Genomic DNA, 14,908 nt, shown 5'->3' with positions numbered 1-14,908 from the left:
ATTAAATCCTTGGTTCATTCGGTTCGTGTTGTGGTAACTGGGTTCAATGGAGCCGCGGGGCGGAAATGGCGGCGTTGGGAACGGCCCGGGAGCAGCGGCTGTGCCCGCGGCCCGGCCCGGATCGTTCCGCCCCGTTTAAAGCCGCCCCGTATCGGGTGAGTTGACGCCGACAGCGGCTGTGGGGGAGCGCCCTGAAAGCGGGACGGCCACGGCGGCCACAAAGGGCACCGGAACTGCCCGAGGGCCGCGACCGGAAGCGGGGCGGAAGCGGGGCGGAACAGGAAGCGCCTCTCCTTAGCGGTGCGTCGCGCCGGAAGTGCGTCACAGCATCTGAGCGGGGCGCGGGAAGAAGATGAGCAAAGGGCGGGAGGGACCCGAGGGGAGCGGAGGGGAGCGGGGAACGGAACGGGACGGGACGGGACGGGACGGGACGGGACGGGACGGGACGGGACGGAACGGAACGTGAACGGGGGGGGGGGGACGGAACGGACAGGAGCCGCTCCTGGGCGGACACGGTGCGAGCGTTGCTGTCCCGCAGGGCCCGGTGCCGTCGTGCTGCGTTACCTGCGGGAGCAGAACCGGCCGTACAGCGCGCAGGATGTGCACGGGAACCTGCAGCGGGAGACCGGGATGGGCAAAGCGGTGAGCGGGAAACGGCCGGGAGACCGAACCACGGAGCGGGGCTCAGTGCGGGAATGGCGGTGTCTGTTGGGGCTGTCGGTGTCTGTCGGTGCTCCCGGTGTCGGTGCTGACGTGGCTCTGTCCCGCCGTCCAGGCCGTGCTGAAGGCGCTGGAGCAGCTGGCTCAGCAGGGCCGTGTCCGTGAGAAGCCGTACGGCAAACACAAGATTTACTTCGCCGACCAGGTGAGACCCGGCACCGGCCGCGCCCCCCGCCCCCCCCGGCCCCGCTGAGCCCCCCCCGCCCCCAGGAGCAGCTCCCGGCCGCGGGCGATGCGGAGCTTCGTGCGTTGGACGCCGACATCACCGCGCGATCCCGGGAGCTGCAGGAGCTGCTGAACAACTGCCGGCAGCTGGAGGCAGGTGAGCGCCCACACGGCACCGACCGCGGGCGGCCGTGGGCACCGCGGGGACCGGCCGAGCCGGTGATCGGCGCCGCCCTCCAGAGCTGAAGGAGCTGAACGGCACCATGACCACGACGGACATGGCCCGGGAGGTTGAAGAGCTGAGGAAGGACTGCAGCAGTTACACGGAGAAACTGGAGAGGATCAAGTCTGCCACCAACCACGTAACGCCAGAGGAAAAAGAGAAGGTGAAGAGCTGGGGGGGGTTGGGGGAGTGAGGAACGTAGGAACGTACAGCACAGTCTGCATCGAGGCTGCTCAGAGCAACTTGGAATAGCACAAGTTGTCCTTTCCTTGCAAATCTTTGTCCAGTCACTGGGCGCTACCAATCCATCTCCTGGCTTTGAGCTCACAGACACTCAATGCAGTGGCTGCTGGCTGAGTTGTTCTCACTTTGCCTTTCCTTTGACAGGTCTGCAGCGAGCACAAGCTGTACTGCAAGGAGTGGCGGAGGAGGAAGCGGATGGTAATGGTTTCCCCATTGAACGTGAGGTGGGCAGAAATGTCAGTGGCAAACCCACAGTGACAGTGGAGCGGGCACAGTCTTTTATTTGTTCTTGGGGAAACAAAACAAGCTCTTGCATCCCTGTGCAGGGGTTAATGTGGGAACAGCTGTGTTGGCTCCCTGTATGGGAGGCAGTATCCCACAGCTGTGGCAGAAAGCTCAGCATCAGTCCTGCAAATCTCATCTAACTTCTCTGTCCTGCCAGGCAACCGAGCTGCTCGATGCCATCCTGGAGGGATACCCCAAAAGCAAGAAGCAATTCTTTGTAAGTCCCCCTGCTTCTGCTTGTGTCCCAGGGCAGCTGCGCCTGCTGTGTCAGAGGGCAGCCGTCTGCTACAGGAGCACTTTGTCCTCGTGCAGGAGGAGGTTGGAATAGAAACTGATGAGGAGCACAATGTTACACTCCCAGCAGCTCTGTGAGGTGCAGGTGGATCTCATTGCTTTACAGAGAACACATGGTGGTGGATCCAATGCTGAAACTCAGTTGTTGGGTTTTAGGTTCGTTTTCTTCTGTAATTTTTTTCCAGGGCTTGTGCTTGTTCTGCACTTTTATATATTTTTGTTTAAAAGTGCTTTGCCCCTGGAAGGGAAGTTCAGAGCAATTGACTCAGCAGTGGACCCTCTCCATTTTGGTTGGGCTTCTTCACTAGGCAGTGACTGGGAGGGTGTAAGAGCACTGGGTTACAGGGATGGTGTGTTGATAAGAACAGGAAGGAAGCACCTCACGGAGGTGAAGGAACGAATTACCATTATGGCCCATATTTCTGTAAACTCCATACATGGAGGGAGCTGCTTCCCACAGTATGTACAGAGTTGTACACAACCCCACGATTCATTAAACACCATCCTTCTGTTCCAGATGTGCTCTGCTGTGGTGTCTTCTGTGTTGAGAGGGTAGCAGGGCTGGCCTTGGACGTGGTCCGTGAGCCACAGCTGCAGTGGGTGCAGCCCTTACCTGATCCCATTAAAGTCTCCAGGCACACAGCACCAGAAATAAAAGCAGAAGAGCCATTAAAACATTCAGCAAAATTTATTTAATCATTTTCCATAATAGAAAAATATGTCACTTTCACATATGAGGTCTGTAAAAATCCGCATCTTCCTCTCAAGGCAAGAGGTTGCATCTAAAGGAAATTAAGCTGTGCCCTGTACGTGTCATCAGTTGTGTGCGACACCACAGGGTCTGACTCCTACTGGGCTTCTATTGTATTATATCCAAAAGGTCACAGGGTTTGGAAAAACAATTTCATCTAAAAATCAACCCCACCAAAAAGCTTTTCTTCATTTAAGTCAAACAGAAGCAACAGCTTCAACCATCTCCAGCTGCAGCATTCAAAAATCAAGCAACCCGGAGCTGAGAAACTTAGCATTACCTCATCTACAGTGGAAAAACAACATAAAATAAATAGTTGCTACTGTTGGAGTGGTAGCAAGAACACGACTAGAGAACAAGTCCTGCTGTATGTGTCAATGCCATGGAGGGTGATGCTGTCCAATGCCATCATTGTGCTTGGTTTGCTGATTCACACTGACAGCAGCAGCGTGTGGCAAGTGAGACACTGCAAAACTGGCATTGATTACACTTTACAATGATTTCAGTGATCTATAAAATAAAATCAAGGCTGGTTACATGTATATAAATATATATACCCACATAAAATCATGGTGCTAAGGAACAGCAGTGTGAACTCAGAGTAATGCTGTGCTGCAGCTACTGAACTTTCCTGTTCAGTGTGGCCACATCACAACCCAGAAAAAGATAAAGCCAGGCCCAATTCAGCACTCATCAGAACAAGGAGGAAAAGGCTGCAATGAAAGTTCACTCCTTTCCCATTCAGGGGTGTTACTGAAGAGTCAGCACAGCGAGGCCCCAGGGCACTCCTTCAGCACAGAGCTCGCTTGCTGCTCCATGTAATGAGCATTGCCCTGGCAGTGACATGCTAATAAACCTGCCCTCAGTTCTCCCGGGCCTTCTCCAAAGCAGCTACAGAAATTAAAAGCAGACTCTTGCTTTTCTAAGAGCTGCTTCAGAGGGAGGTATTGAAAACCTGCAGCTGCAGAATAACCCTATTCCTGAGCTGCATTAGCACAGCAACAGCTTTTAGCACTCTCCTATTTCTCCCTGCTCCCAGGTTCAATAGGGTTTATATCAGGTGTGAGGTTACAGAGCAGATTCACCTGCTGAGCTGCAGCCCTGAAATCAGTGGCACAGATAAACCCAACTGCAACCACCTGCCTGAGCTAAAGACACTGGCAACTTAAAAGATCTATATTCAATACACACTTATTTCTTTCCCTTCACTAAGTCCTTAGCAGTATTTGGTAACGTTGACTGTGACAGTACCTGTTTGCACAGCTTTGGTTTGGTTTTGTAGTGACAATAAATAATCGAAGAAGCTTTAAGGACCAGCACAAGGGAGATGGTCCAGCCTCTCCTGGCAGCTGTCACCCGGTCGGGAGGTGCTCCAGCGAGGGATGCTCAGTACAGCTGACTCTTCACCTGGTGCAGGACCCCGATGACAATGTCCCGTAGGGTCTGGGGCAGAGAGGAGACACAGTCAGTTGTTCAGGGGAGGAAAAGCCTTTCCCATGCTCAATGCTACAGACAGCACCTGGTGCCACAGATCTCAGCACCTGTATGGGAAACGATCGCCTGTCTGTGTTCTCAGGCTGCAGGGCTCCAGGCAGCCACAGCACAACAAGGACCTGGCCCTGCCCATGCAGCTCATTCTCTTCCCTCCTAACTTCTAAGTGTCTTATGGAACAAAGTGCTGGGGAACAAGCACCCTCTTTGTAAGCTCTGTTTTTCAGTGTCTGAATTTCACTGCCAAGCAGCTGGGAAATGAGAGGAACCCAAGCTCCCATGCCCCAGGTCCAGTGTCAGCCACATTCTGCCTTTCTGAAGGCCCAGGCGAAAGAAAAGCTGCACACAGGCCTACACTCCAGACAGGTGCAGCCATACACAACAGCCTCTGCTCTTATATCAACCCCCCTGTGTCTGCTGTACTCACATGGGGCTTACAGTGCTCCTCAATCCAGCTGAAGACACATGCTGACAGCTCTTGAAAACTCGTGACTGAGATGGAGGCATTAAAGGACTCAAAGAGGGAATCCATAATGCCTTGGAAAACGTTGAATTTCACCTGGTCAGAGACCTGGTCCTTCCCCTCACTCGGGTTGTCCTGGTGAGCTTTTACGATCTGCTCATAGTTCCTGAAACACCAAGTTTGGGGCTCAGTGCTATCGAAGCCTCGTACTGCACAGCAGCTGGGCGACAGCGGGGGCAGAAGCTGCTGCCAGTAACTGGACACTGAAAACAGCTTCAGAACTGGAGGCAATTTGGTACGACCCCAGGTGCCAGACTGCACACAGAGCACTGAGCACATCGGGGGAGCTTTGCAGGGACATGGGGAAAAACAGCAGGAAGAAGGGGGCAGCAACCAAATAACTTCTTACTTACACTTTCATTATCTTCAAGGCCATCACGTCTTTCCTGAGAGTAGAAACTTCCTCTTCTTGCTTCTTCTTTTCCTTGTGCAGGAACTGAATGTAATCAATGGCTGAACACAAAAACACAGAGTAAGCAGCACATGGGGCCCCTCTGACCTCCCTGAGGTCGGTCCCCGAGGCACCATCACACACAATCACCACATTGAGGTGCCTGAGGGTCGGATCGTGCCCTGCTGCCTCCTGCACACACTCACTCTTCTGCAGGATGACGGCCTTGCTCAGCTTCTGGGAGCCGATGGCGAAGTCCTGCTGCTGGCAGGTGGGCACGATGGCCTGCAGGTCGTCGTAGCCTTTCTGCAGGGGCAGAGGGAGCAGAACAGGCACAAACGGCAGCGGTTACACGGACCCACAGCCCAGCTCCCACCACGCGGCCAAAGCGGCTCCAGCCACACGCGGCTCATGGAGCGGATCCAGCACGGGACGAGGGGCTGGAACGCGGCGCGGCGCCCACCGACCTTGATGGCATCGCGCCGCTTCTGCTCCGCCTGCGTGTGCGCCCGGCGCCGCTGGTCCTTGTAGGACTCCTTGTAAAACTCCTGCGGGTAATCGCTGTCCTCGTCGTCTGCGGACACAGCGGCGCTGAGCGCGGGTCGGGACGGGCCCCCCCGGACGCCGCCGTCCCCGGTTGCCCCGCGCCCGCCCCGCTCCAGCCCGGTGCCCCCGTTCGTACCGGTGTTGGGCACGGACGAGGCGCTGGTGGATCCGATGCTGTTGGCGCGGGACACGACGCTGCCCTTCCTGTCCGTACCGAGCGCTGCGGGACAGCGGGAGCCGCTCAGCGGAGCCGCCCCATCCGCCACCCGCCATCGAACCGCCCCCCCCGGCACCTACCGGGCTCCGGGACATTGTCCCCGTACGCGGCGTCCACCTGCGGGCGGAGGGCGGCGGTCACGGGGCGGATGGTGGCGCTCCGGGCCTCGGCCCCACGGTCCGACCGCCGCCCCGTTACCTTCCCCCACGCTTCCTCCGCCGCGGCACCGGGCGGCTCCGCCATCTTCCCCCGCCCCGGTCACGTGGGAGCCGCGGGGGACGCCGGGAAGCGCCGCCCTCCCGACCGCGAGGGGGCGCCACGTGGGGACAACGGGAACAACGGGAACAACGGGACCAACGGGACACAAACAGCACGGACACCGGGAAACTGCGACCGCCCTTTAACCGCCGCTCGGCTGCGGGATCACGGCGCGGAACCGGCAGCGCCCGCCGTGCCGAGCACGGGCCGTACCCGCCCGGTCGGGGCCGCGGCGCTTCCGGTCCGTCCCGGCGCGTTGTGCGGCTCCGTTCGCTCCGTTCGCTCCGTTCGCTCCCGGTCCCGGCTCCTCTCGGTCCCGTTGCGGTTCAGCTGCTCGTTGCGGTGGCCGCGCGGTGGATGCGGCGCTGCAGCAGCTCCCACGCCTTCTCCACCTGACAACGGGCACCGTCAGCAGCTTCGTGCGGGGCTCGGCGCCGTTACACCGGCCCGTTACAGCGGCCCGTTCTCACCTGTTTGTGGGTGACGTCGGGCTCCCACGCGGTGCTCAGCACAACATGCGCCTCCCGCACCCGCTGCCCGTCGCTCATCTGACTCCGCAGCCGGTCACGCGCCGCCTCCTCGCTCAGCCCGTCCCGGCTCACGATGCGTTTCAGCGCCTGCGGGACCAGCACGGGACGGGGGGTCACGGCGATCACGGGGGTCACGGCGATCACGGGGATCACGGCGATCACGGGGGTCACGGGGATCACGGGGGTCACGGGGGGTCACGGGGATCACGGGGCGGCCGAGGGGAGTCACCCACCTCGTCCTCGGGGATGATGGCCGCCCACACCTCGTGCACCATCTCCTGCCATCCGGCCTCCAGCAGCACGGCGGCATCCAGCACCATCACGGCTTTTCCTACGGAACGAGGCCGTTCCTGGTCACCGGGCGGACACAGGCAGCGCCGGCAGCGCCCACTACAATCAGAGCCACCCGGTACCTTGAGCTCCTGCCTCCCTGATCTGCTCCCTGACCATCCGCGCGATCTCCGGCCACACGATGTCTGTGAGGTTCTTCAGCCGCTCCTGGAAAGGAACCGCAGCGGAGTCAGGGTCCTCCCAGAGGTTGGTCCACGAGGGGGCCACAGCTGGAGGAGCAACAGCAGCTGCTGCCTGGATGTGGATCCTGCACAGCCGCTGATTTACTGTGTGCTACTGCACAGGGACGTGGCATCAGCTCAAAGGGCTGGAAATCAAAGCGCCAGCACAGAGTTCTCTGCTCATGAGGTTAAATATTGACATTCCCTGTGCTGCTCGTACCTGGTTTCCAAACACTTTTGCCCCGAGGATCTTCCTGTTGATCGTCCCGTCTTTGTTCAAGATTTCTGCAAGACAGAGGGAGGTGATTTGGGAGCAGAAAGAATCCAACTCACCTGCACAGCGTGTCCCGGCACAGCGCCGGTGCCGCAGCACACCCAGCCCCACCTGCCCCAAACGCAGCCACCACTTGCCCGTGGGCCGGGCTGCCGGGCAGGTACACAGCGTGGCCCAGTGCATCAGCATCGATGATGAACGCTCCCATCTGCCCCAGGCGGCGGGCGATCGAGGTCTTCCCGCTCCCGCTGCCCCCGGTCAGACCGATGATGTAGGGGCGGGGGGGCAGCGTGGGGCTGTCCTGGGGAAGGAAGGGTCAGACGGGCGGTGGTCCCGCAGCTCCCAGCCCCCGGCAGCTCCCCCTACCCGTGGGGGCCGCAGCAACGTGCCGAGCAGCCGCTGTCGCAGGCTGGAGGAGCTGATCTTCTCCTCCTCACTGAGGCTGTGTTGGGGATCCTCCATCAGCTCGATCTCAAAGAGCTCCAGTGCGGCGAGGCCCTGCCGGGAGGGGACACCACTGAGCCCCCCAGATGTAACCACGGGGCCCAGAGGTCTCAGATCCTCCAGTTACGTTCTCGATCCTCTTCTTGTTCACGGCCTCCCCTCCCTTGCGTGTCTCCTCGCTGACCACGATGCAGCGCAGCTCCGGGTCGGTGATTGCGGGGCCGTAGGGGTCGCCCAGAGGCACGATGTCGTACAGCACCGAGGGCTGCACATCTGCCAGGAACTCCCGCAGTTTGGCCACCCGCAGCTCGTAGGGCTCGATCAGCTCCCGCAGGACTTTGTCTGCAGCAGCACCGCGACGGAACAGTGAGAGCAGCAGAGCAAACGGTTCTATGGTAGGAACCCTCCAGCAGTGCCCCACCACCATCCTGCCCACAGGGCCCTGGACTGTGCAGGACAGCAGCTGCAGGACCTGGGCTGTCCCTGTGATCAGTGCCCGCCACCGGTGCTGACCCACATCCCTCCTGCCAGCAGCCCCCGAGCGCTCTGAGCTACCCGGACACTGTCCCATACCCCGGCCCAGGGGCGGCCCTCAGCCCCCACCGCCGTCCCGTCCCGTTCCCCGCTGCCCCCCGGCCCCGCTTCCCGCAGCACTCACGGCGCAGCAGTTCCCCGTCGGCCACCCCGACCAGCAGCCTCCGCCGTGCCAGCAGGCAGCAGGCGCTGAGCAGCAGCCGGTGGGCGCCGTGCAGCCGATCGAAGGTGCCGCCGACCACCACGTCGGAGTAGACGGGCAGCTCCGCGCCGGGGCCGTCGTGCGGCGCCTCGGGTCCGTCCGAGCCGCTGAGCAGCACCGCGGGCAGCTCGGCCGGGCAGCCGTAGGCGGCGGCGGCCAATTCCCGCAGCGCCACCCGGACCGGCCCCGCGTCGCCGGCTCCGCCGTCCGCGAGCAGCACGCGGGGCGGCCGCGCCAGCCGGTGTCCGTGGCCCAGCAGGACCCGCACGTCCAGCTCCCGGTGCGACGCCGCCGCCGCGTAGAGCGCGGACAAAGCGCGGAGCAGAGCGGGGGCGCGCGGGGGGGCGGCGGGGCGCGGCGCGGGGCCGTCCAGGCGCAGCCCCGGCTGCAGGTGCACGTAGAGCGGCCCCGTCACCAGCCCCGCCGCCTCCGCCAGCGCCGCCGCCGCCCGACGCGGCAACGAGCCCAGCGGGGCCGTCAGCACCAACAGCCCCGACGGGAACGGCGCCATCGCCCCGCCGGAAGATCGCACCGACCCCGGACGCGTCACGGTCCCGCCCCCCGCCCCGCCCCCGCCGGGCTCCGCGGCCTGGAGCTGCGCGGCAACGTGGGGGCTGCGGGCGGGGGGAGGATCGCGGGGCGCCGCGACCGGTAGCGCCCGTTCAACGGCTCCGATACTATCCCCCCCCCCCCCCAGCTCCGGTGCCGCCCCCCCGTGCACAATCCCCCGTCCCTCACAAAGAGGCCGAACCGGAGCCGCGGACACGGGGTTTTATTGCCGGGCCGTCCCGGGGCCGCGCTCACGGCTGCTCCTCGGCGGCTTCACCGGGGCCGAAGACGAAGTCGTGCATGGCCCGCACGTAGTCGGTGCCGTCGGGTCCGCCGGGTCTCAGCCGCGACAGCGGGGCCGGGATCCGCGCGGCGACGCAGCGCAGGGGCGGTACCGGGGCGGCGATGGCGTCCACGAACACCTGCAGCGGCACCGCTCAGCGCTCAGCGCCCGCCCCGCAGCCCCGCAGCCCCGCAGCCCCGCAGCCCCGCCGACCTGCAGCACGTCGTCCACCCGCTGCGCGCTGTGCGGGAGCAGCCGCGCGAGGTGCCGCAGGTACCGCCGGTACAACCGCTGCGTCTCGGCGTCCAGCGCCCGCAGCTCGGGCCCGTCCGGGTCGGCGCGTCGCGCGTTGTCCATGAAGTCGGTTCGCACGGGGCCGCACTCCACCAGCGTCACGCTGCGGGAAAGCGGCCCCCGCTGCGCTCACGCCCCATCGCGGGCCCCGCACCTCACCCCGCACCTCACCCCACACCGCACCCCACGGCGCTCACTGGACGTTGAAGGGCTGCAGAACGATGGCCAGGCTCTCGCACAGCCCCTCCAGCGCGAACTTGCTGGCGCAGTACACGGCGTTGAAGGGCAGCCCTGGGGCAGAGCAGCGTTTGAAGCCGCGTCTCTCCCCACCTTGCAGCCCACCTTGCAGCCCCCGCCCACCTTGCAGCCCCCCGACGCTGCTGGACACGAGGATGCGCCCGGCCCGGCGGCGCTTCATGGCGGGCAGGAAGGCCTGAATGGTGCGTGCGGTGCCGAAGACGTTCACGTCGAACACCGCTCTCATGGCCTGATCCGAGCACATCTCCAGGGGCGCCATCAGACCCACCCCCGCGTTGCACACTGTGGGGCACGGTGCTGGTCAGCGGGTGTCGGTACCCCCAGCACCGTTTGAATACGGGGACGTGAGAACCCAACCCCGCTCCTCCGCTCCGTGCCCCAGCACACCCACCCGTCCCCATAATGGCCCCATTCCCAGCCGTGCCCTGCAGGTGCCGTCGGGTGGGGGTGGCCGTACCCAGCACATCCAGGTGCTGCCCCTGCAGGCAGCGCACGGCGGCAGCCAGTGAGTGCGGGTCGGTGACGTCCAACTGCAGCAGCTCCAGCGTGTCGGGGCTGCGCCCCCCCAGGCGCTGCAGCAGCCGCTCGCCCTTGGCCAGGTCCCGCATAGTGGCGAACACTGTGGACAGAGCGTGGCCGTGCTGCACCTGCAGCGCTGGGACCCCCACCCACAGCGTCACCCCTTTACCTTTAAACCTGCGGGCAGCGTCGGCCGCCAACCGCGCGGCCAGCCCCAGCCCGATGCCCGAGGAGCAGCCGGTGATCAGCACCCTGGTCTTCTCCACGGGCACCGCGGTTCTCTCCATGGCGGACGGTGCTGGACTCGGGGCCGGATGGTTTTTAAAGGCTGGGCTCTGTCCCACCCACCCACCGTGTTGTGTCTGCCCGCTTATCTCAAGGCCCTCCACCTGCAGCTGAGTTGATAAGAACCCCGCACTGCTGCCACAATCCCCCCAGCCCTGCACCAGCCCGGGACGGCCCCGAGCTGCCCCACAACCCGTGGTGCTTTTTCCCTGTGCACCACGTTCCCACTTTGTGGGTCAGGAGTTGCTCCCGTCAGCTCATTAGAAACAAGCTGTGCTGGAGAGACACACACAGAGCAGCCCAACGGCACCGAGCAGCCAGGGCTTTAATGGCCCCTCGTGCTGGGAAGAAAAGGCAGAGAAAACCCCGCCATGGGGAGCCTGGCAGAGCTTCGTTCGGTACAAAGGCACTGTGTGTGTTGGGGCTGCCCCTGGAGCACCACGGTCCTCCCAAGGCTGCCCCAGGGTCCCATATTTCGCCGCTCCAGCCCCTGCCCGGGTACTGCCCAGCTTCCAATGGGGCAGCAGAGCCCAACTCCTGCACCTCCCCGCTCTGTGGGCAGCCCAGCTCAGGGCAGGCCGGGTGCTGGCAGGACCAAGCAGGTCTCCGGGCTGCAGCAGCCCCTGGGGTGATTCCCACCCTCTGTGATGCCGTCAGCTCCTGCTGCTGCTCAGCGCCTTCATTCTGGTGTCGCAGGGATGCAGCACTCAGGCGTGGAGCTGGGGGGGCTCTGAGCAGCACAACCCGCATCACGGGGGCCCGTCCCGGCCGTGCTGTGCGGCACCGGGGTGGTACTTGAGGAAGATCTTCCTGGCAATCTCCAGCGTGTCGCCCACGGGCGTCGCAGGGTAACGCTTCTCATTGTAGACGAAGCCCCTCTCCACTTGGAAGACGGCCTGGTTGAACTGCTCCTGGTGGAAGGGGCTGCCCGTGTTCAGACACTCCACCAGCAGCGAGACGAAAAGGCTCCAGCGCACCCCGTAATAATCCAGCACCAGCCCCGACAGCTGCTTGTTGGCGTAGTCCAGGATGTTCCCGCTGGGTCCCCACAGCGTCACCTGGTTGCGGGCGTTGAGCTCGTACTGCTGGGCCTCGCGCTCGCTGGTGGCTCTGCTGCGGGCGTCCTGCAGCACTCGGCCCAGCAGGAAGAGGCGCTGGGAGCCCAGCAGCGCGTCCAGCTCCGGCAGCAGGTCGTACAGCAACACGCCGCCGGCCGCCAGCAGCTCGGGCAGCGCGCGGCGCTGGAAGGAGTCGCGGATGCGCTGGTAGAAATCGCCCACCAGCTGCTGCAGCGCCTGCCGCGTCACATCGGCCACGTCGTAGCGGAAGGCCGGGCTGGAGCCCAGCGCGGGGCCGGCGCTCAGCAGCAGCCTCCAGGCCTCGTAGACGTCGCTGGCGTTGTACCAGAGCTGCGTGTCCATGTGCAGGGATGGGCGGCGCACCAAGGGGCTGCGGTTGTGGTTGACGCAGGCGCCGGTGCAGTTGTAGACGCTGCGCAGCAGCAGCTGCCACGCGGCGCTGGCGGCGGCGTTGGGGGCCCCGTAGCGGCGCTGTGCGTAGCGGGACACCCACAGCGGGAGGTCCAGGGGCTCGTGGCTCCAGCCCAGCTCGTTCATCAGCTCGTACACCACGTCGTTCTGCTCGATGCCCTCGGGCACCAGCCCCGTGCCCACCATGGTGGAGTTGGGGAAGCGCCGCGCCACGAAAGGGCCGTGATTGATGGCCTCCACTGCGCCAAAGAGGCCGTGGTTGCCGCCGAAGTTGTGCAGCATGCACCAGATGAAGGGCTGCCCGTAGAAGGACTCGGTCCACTCATAGACGGGTTTGGACTCGGCAAAGAGATCGAGGACGATCATGCGGCCCAGCGGCACCGCACGCAGAACCGCCTGCACCTGCGGGGGCTGCCAGAAGGTCGGCTGGTGCTGGAAGAGCCACCCCTGCATCAGCCACCGCGCGTCGGGATCCGCTGCGGGCAGAGGGCAAAGTGAGCACAGCGGGCACGGCCCCAGCACAGCTCAGTGGGGATGCGGGGCCTCAATCGAGCACAGAGCAGCCCCACAGCGACCCACCTCCCGTCATGGCCCTGAAGACGGCGCTGCTGATGCCCGCCAGGTAAGCGGGGTCGGAGGACGGCGGGCTCATCTCGTTGAAGGTGTCGGCGCTGTAGATGTGGTCGGTGCCAAACTCCTTGATCAGCTCCTTCAGGAAGAGTGTCCCGATCACCTGGAACATGGGCTCCTCGGGGGACAGCAGGTAGGAACAGGACAGAGTGCAGTCAAAGTGGCTCCAGTTCCCCAGGCGGGTGGCGTTGATGCGCGGGAAGACCCTGAGTGGAGACAGGGATGGAGATGGGGATGGAGATGGGGATGGGGATGGAGATGGAGATGGGGATGGGGATGGAGATGGGCAGAGGGACGAGGCCGGGGGGCCACGTGGGAGGAATATGGGCAGGGCACTGAACAGCGCGGAGCTGTGACTCGGAGCAGCCGCCCACAGCGGCTCTTACCGCAGGATCCCCGGCGGCACGTGGCCCGTGAAGGCCGGCAGCACCGTCAGCATCCCCAGCGACCGCATCCGCTCCACGATCCTGTACTGGGGGCACAGAGCAGGGGGGGATCCCGCGTCCCGCACCGGCCGGCAGAGCCCGGGGCAGGATCCCCCCGGGGCAGGACGATCCCCCCGGTACCTGCAGGTAAAGCTGCTGGAGGTGCCACGCGCGTGGCAGCGGCCCGGCCCAGCCGTGCAGGTTCCCCATCCGGTTCCACGCCAGGAACGCGGGTCCCGTGAAATGGGCGTCGATGTCGCTCTGGTTCAGCCCCATGGCTCGGTACACCTGCACGGCTCCGGGTCAGCCCCGCTGCGGTTCGGCCCGTCCCGTCCCGTCCCCCCGCACCCACCCGCTGCCAAATCGCCTCCTGCCCCGCGAACGCGGGCGCCACGTTGATGCCGCTCAGCGCCATCCAGTCGATCTCTCGCTCCCATCGCTCCCAGCCCCACCACGGGAACGAGTAACTGTGCGCACACACGTTCTGGTAGAACCGGAACCTGGGGGGGCGGATCCGTGAGCGCTTCGTGCTGCAACGACGGGACCGAGACGGGGACGGGGGGAACAGACCGAGAACCGGGAGGGGCCGGAGCCGCACGGAGCCCACGATCCCCCCGGCTCCGGTTCCGGTCCCGGTTCCGGTTCCGGTCCCGGTACCTGTTGGGGGTCGTGACGCGGATCTCGGTGCGTATCCGCGGCAGCGGGTCGGGCAGGTTGAGCTGCAGCGCGGACCAGGACACGTGGCAGCCGCACGAATCGCGCAGGTACCGGTACAGCCCCGCGGCCGCCGCGACGCCGCTGGAGCCCGTGACCGACACGGACACGGCGCCGCCGGGCGGGGAGCGCAGCCGGTACGTGTCGGGTCCGCCCGGGGACAGCGCCGAGTCCACGAACAGCGACACGGCGGCGGCCCGGGAGCCCAACAGCCGCCGCGACAGCGCCCGAACCGCCGCCTCCTGCCGAGCGTCACCCGCCGGGACCCGCAGCTCCGCGGGAAGCGCCGCCAGAACCGACACCGGCAGAACCGACACCGACACCAGAACCGGCATCAGAACCGACAACAGCACCGACACCGGCAGCGCCGCCATCGCCGCCGCCCGCGGCCACACCGCCATGTCCGCGTCGGGCCGCGCCGAGCTCCGCCAATCAGCGCCGCCGTAGGAGGGAGCGGGGCCAAAGGGAGCCAATCAGCGACGAGGGGCGGGACGGAGCGACTGGGTGGGGCAGGGAGGGGGCGCGGCCACGGGAGCGGGGCGCGATGAAATTCCCACAGCGGCCGGAAGGGGGCGATGCAGGAACGGGGGAACGGCGGGAACCGGGAACGGGAACCGGGAACGGGAAGGAACGGGACGGGAACGGCCGCAGCTCAGCACCCAACGCAGCACACGCAGGACCCGTCAGACCCCGATCAAAACCAGCCCGGAGCCCGCAGTGCAGCTCAGCGCCTTTAATGCACAGACATCGATTAATGCCAACAGTGATTCCAGCCACCGCGTCACTGCCCCGAGCACCGCAACGACACACACAGATAATACACACAGATACACAAATACACACACACACACACACACA

At 64.1% G+C, this 14,908-nt stretch overlaps 5 protein-coding genes across 9 annotated transcripts; 1 reads left to right on the top strand and 4 right to left on the bottom strand.

Moving 5' to 3' along the window:
• Positions 1-127: 127 nt before the first annotated feature.
• On the top strand, positions 128-2,448 carry PSMC3IP (PSMC3 interacting protein). 2 transcript variants are annotated; one of them, XM_015886043.1, is made up of 8 exons: positions 128-389; positions 539-642; positions 776-865; positions 931-1,042; positions 1,126-1,271; positions 1,496-1,549; positions 1,794-1,853; positions 1,949-2,448. In XM_015886043.1, exons 1-8 carry the CDS (start codon positions 353-355, stop codon positions 2,006-2,008), a joined length of 663 nt encoding a protein of 220 aa, XP_015741529.1. In that variant the 5' UTR covers positions 128-352; the 3' UTR covers positions 2,009-2,448. The 2 variants fall into 2 exon arrangements, with proteins under 2 accessions (XP_015741529.1, XP_015741530.1); XM_015886044.2 differs by having other exon boundaries at positions 1,496-1,575; positions 1,949-2,077.
• Positions 2,449-2,599: 151 nt separating this feature from the next.
• On the bottom strand, positions 2,600-6,208 carry MLX (MAX dimerization protein MLX). The gene is made up of 8 exons (XM_015886040.1): positions 6,048-6,208; positions 5,930-5,966; positions 5,769-5,852; positions 5,554-5,660; positions 5,293-5,392; positions 5,049-5,148; positions 4,600-4,801; positions 2,600-4,124 (listed from the first exon to the last, which is right to left on the bottom strand). Exons 1-8 carry the CDS (start codon positions 6,090-6,092, stop codon positions 4,068-4,070), a joined length of 732 nt encoding a protein of 243 aa, XP_015741526.1. The 5' UTR covers positions 6,093-6,208; the 3' UTR covers positions 2,600-4,067.
• A 25-nt stretch (positions 6,209-6,233) lies between these two features.
• Positions 6,234-9,151, bottom strand: LOC107325315 (bifunctional coenzyme A synthase-like). 3 transcript variants are annotated; one of them, XM_032440880.1, is made up of 9 exons: positions 8,526-9,151; positions 7,995-8,209; positions 7,790-7,921; positions 7,535-7,724; positions 7,370-7,434; positions 7,051-7,135; positions 6,871-6,968; positions 6,578-6,724; positions 6,234-6,522 (listed from the first exon to the last, which is right to left on the bottom strand). In XM_032440880.1, exons 1-9 carry the CDS (start codon positions 9,112-9,114, stop codon positions 6,250-6,252), a joined length of 1,794 nt encoding a protein of 597 aa, XP_032296771.1. In that variant the 5' UTR covers positions 9,115-9,151; the 3' UTR covers positions 6,234-6,249. The 3 variants fall into 3 exon arrangements, with proteins under 3 accessions (XP_032296771.1, XP_032296772.1, XP_015741519.1); XM_032440881.1 differs by having other exon boundaries at positions 6,329-6,493; positions 8,526-9,149; XM_015886033.2 differs by having other exon boundaries at positions 6,329-6,499; positions 8,526-9,148.
• Positions 9,152-9,358: 207 nt separating this feature from the next.
• Positions 9,359-10,980, bottom strand: LOC107325318 (estradiol 17-beta-dehydrogenase 1-like). 2 transcript variants are annotated; one of them, XM_015886037.1, is made up of 6 exons: positions 10,676-10,980; positions 10,445-10,606; positions 10,090-10,269; positions 9,927-10,020; positions 9,649-9,832; positions 9,359-9,574 (listed from the first exon to the last, which is right to left on the bottom strand). In XM_015886037.1, the coding sequence occupies exons 1-6, from the start codon at positions 10,791-10,793 to the stop codon at positions 9,404-9,406; spliced, it is 909 nt and encodes a 302-aa protein (XP_015741523.1). In that variant the 5' UTR covers positions 10,794-10,980; the 3' UTR covers positions 9,359-9,403. The 2 variants fall into 2 exon arrangements, with proteins under 2 accessions (XP_015741523.1, XP_015741525.1); XM_015886039.1 differs by lacking the exon at positions 10,090-10,269.
• A 116-nt stretch (positions 10,981-11,096) lies between these two features.
• LOC107325314 (alpha-N-acetylglucosaminidase-like) lies at positions 11,097-14,902 on the bottom strand. Its single transcript, XM_015886032.2, has 6 exons — positions 13,994-14,902; positions 13,689-13,836; positions 13,478-13,624; positions 13,298-13,383; positions 12,861-13,117; positions 11,097-12,757 (listed from the first exon to the last, which is right to left on the bottom strand). Exons 1-6 carry the CDS (start codon positions 14,449-14,451, stop codon positions 11,541-11,543), a joined length of 2,313 nt encoding a protein of 770 aa, XP_015741518.1. The 5' UTR covers positions 14,452-14,902; the 3' UTR covers positions 11,097-11,540.
• Between the last annotated feature and the right edge of the window lie 6 nt (positions 14,903-14,908).

The sequence above is a fragment of the Coturnix japonica genome, chromosome 27 (genome assembly GCF_001577835.2).
Source record: "Coturnix japonica isolate 7356 chromosome 27, Coturnix japonica 2.1, whole genome shotgun sequence".
NCBI lineage: Eukaryota > Metazoa > Chordata > Aves > Galliformes > Phasianidae > Coturnix > Coturnix japonica.
Note: the sequence above shows the minus strand (reverse complement) of the source record. Positions and strands in the feature narration are given on the sequence as shown.

Bases quoted from the DNA above. Each gene is read 5' to 3' on its own strand.
- PSMC3IP (XM_015886043.1), top strand. From the start codon at position 353: ATGAGCAAAGGGCGGGAGGGACCCGAGGGGAGCGGAG. The intron at 643-775 runs GTGAGCGGGAAA...CCCGCCGTCCAG, and splicing joins AGACCGGGATGGGCAAAGCG to GCCGTGCTGAAGGCGCTGGA. The intron at 1,043-1,125 runs GTGAGCGCCCAC...GCCGCCCTCCAG, and splicing joins CTGCCGGCAGCTGGAGGCAG to AGCTGAAGGAGCTGAACGGC.
- MLX (XM_015886040.1), bottom strand. From the start codon at position 6,092: ATGGCGGAGCCGCCCGGTGCCGCGGCGGAGGAAGCGTGGGGGAAG. The intron at 5,967-6,047 runs GTAACGGGGCGG...CTCCGCCCGCAG, and splicing joins CGGAGGAAGCGTGGGGGAAG to GTGGACGCCGCGTACGGGGA. The intron at 4,802-5,048 runs GTAAGTAAGAAG...TTGGTGTTTCAG, and splicing joins GCCTTGAAGATAATGAAAGT to GAACTATGAGCAGATCGTAA.
- LOC107325315 (XM_032440880.1), bottom strand. From the start codon at position 9,114: ATGGCGCCGTTCCCGTCGGGGCTGTTGGTGCTGACGGCCCCGCTGGGC. The intron at 7,435-7,534 runs GTGGGGCTGGGT...TCTGTCTTGCAG, and splicing joins GGTGGCTGCGTTTGGGGCAG to AAATCTTGAACAAAGACGGG. The intron at 7,136-7,369 runs GTACGAGCAGCA...GTTCCTTTCCAG, and splicing joins CAAAAGTGTTTGGAAACCAG to GAGCGGCTGAAGAACCTCAC.
- LOC107325318 (XM_015886037.1), bottom strand. From the start codon at position 10,793: ATGGAGAGAACCGCGGTGCCCGTGGAGAAGACCAGGGTGCTGATCACC. The intron at 10,270-10,444 runs GTACGGCCACCC...CGTGCCCCACAG, and splicing joins GCAGCACCTGGATGTGCTGG to TGTGCAACGCGGGGGTGGGT. The intron at 9,833-9,926 runs GTGAGCGCCGTG...GCTTTCCCGCAG, and splicing joins CTGCAGCCCTTCAACGTCCA to CGTGACGCTGGTGGAGTGCG.
- LOC107325314 (XM_015886032.2), bottom strand. From the start codon at position 14,451: ATGGCGGTGTGGCCGCGGGCGGCGGCGATGGCGGCGCTGCCGGTGTCG. The intron at 13,118-13,297 runs GTAAGAGCCGCT...GTCTCCACTCAG, and splicing joins GTGCCGCCGGGGATCCTGCG to GGTCTTCCCGCGCATCAACG. The intron at 12,758-12,860 runs GTGGGTCGCTGT...CTCTGCCCGCAG, and splicing joins CTTCAGGGCCATGACGGGAG to CGGATCCCGACGCGCGGTGG.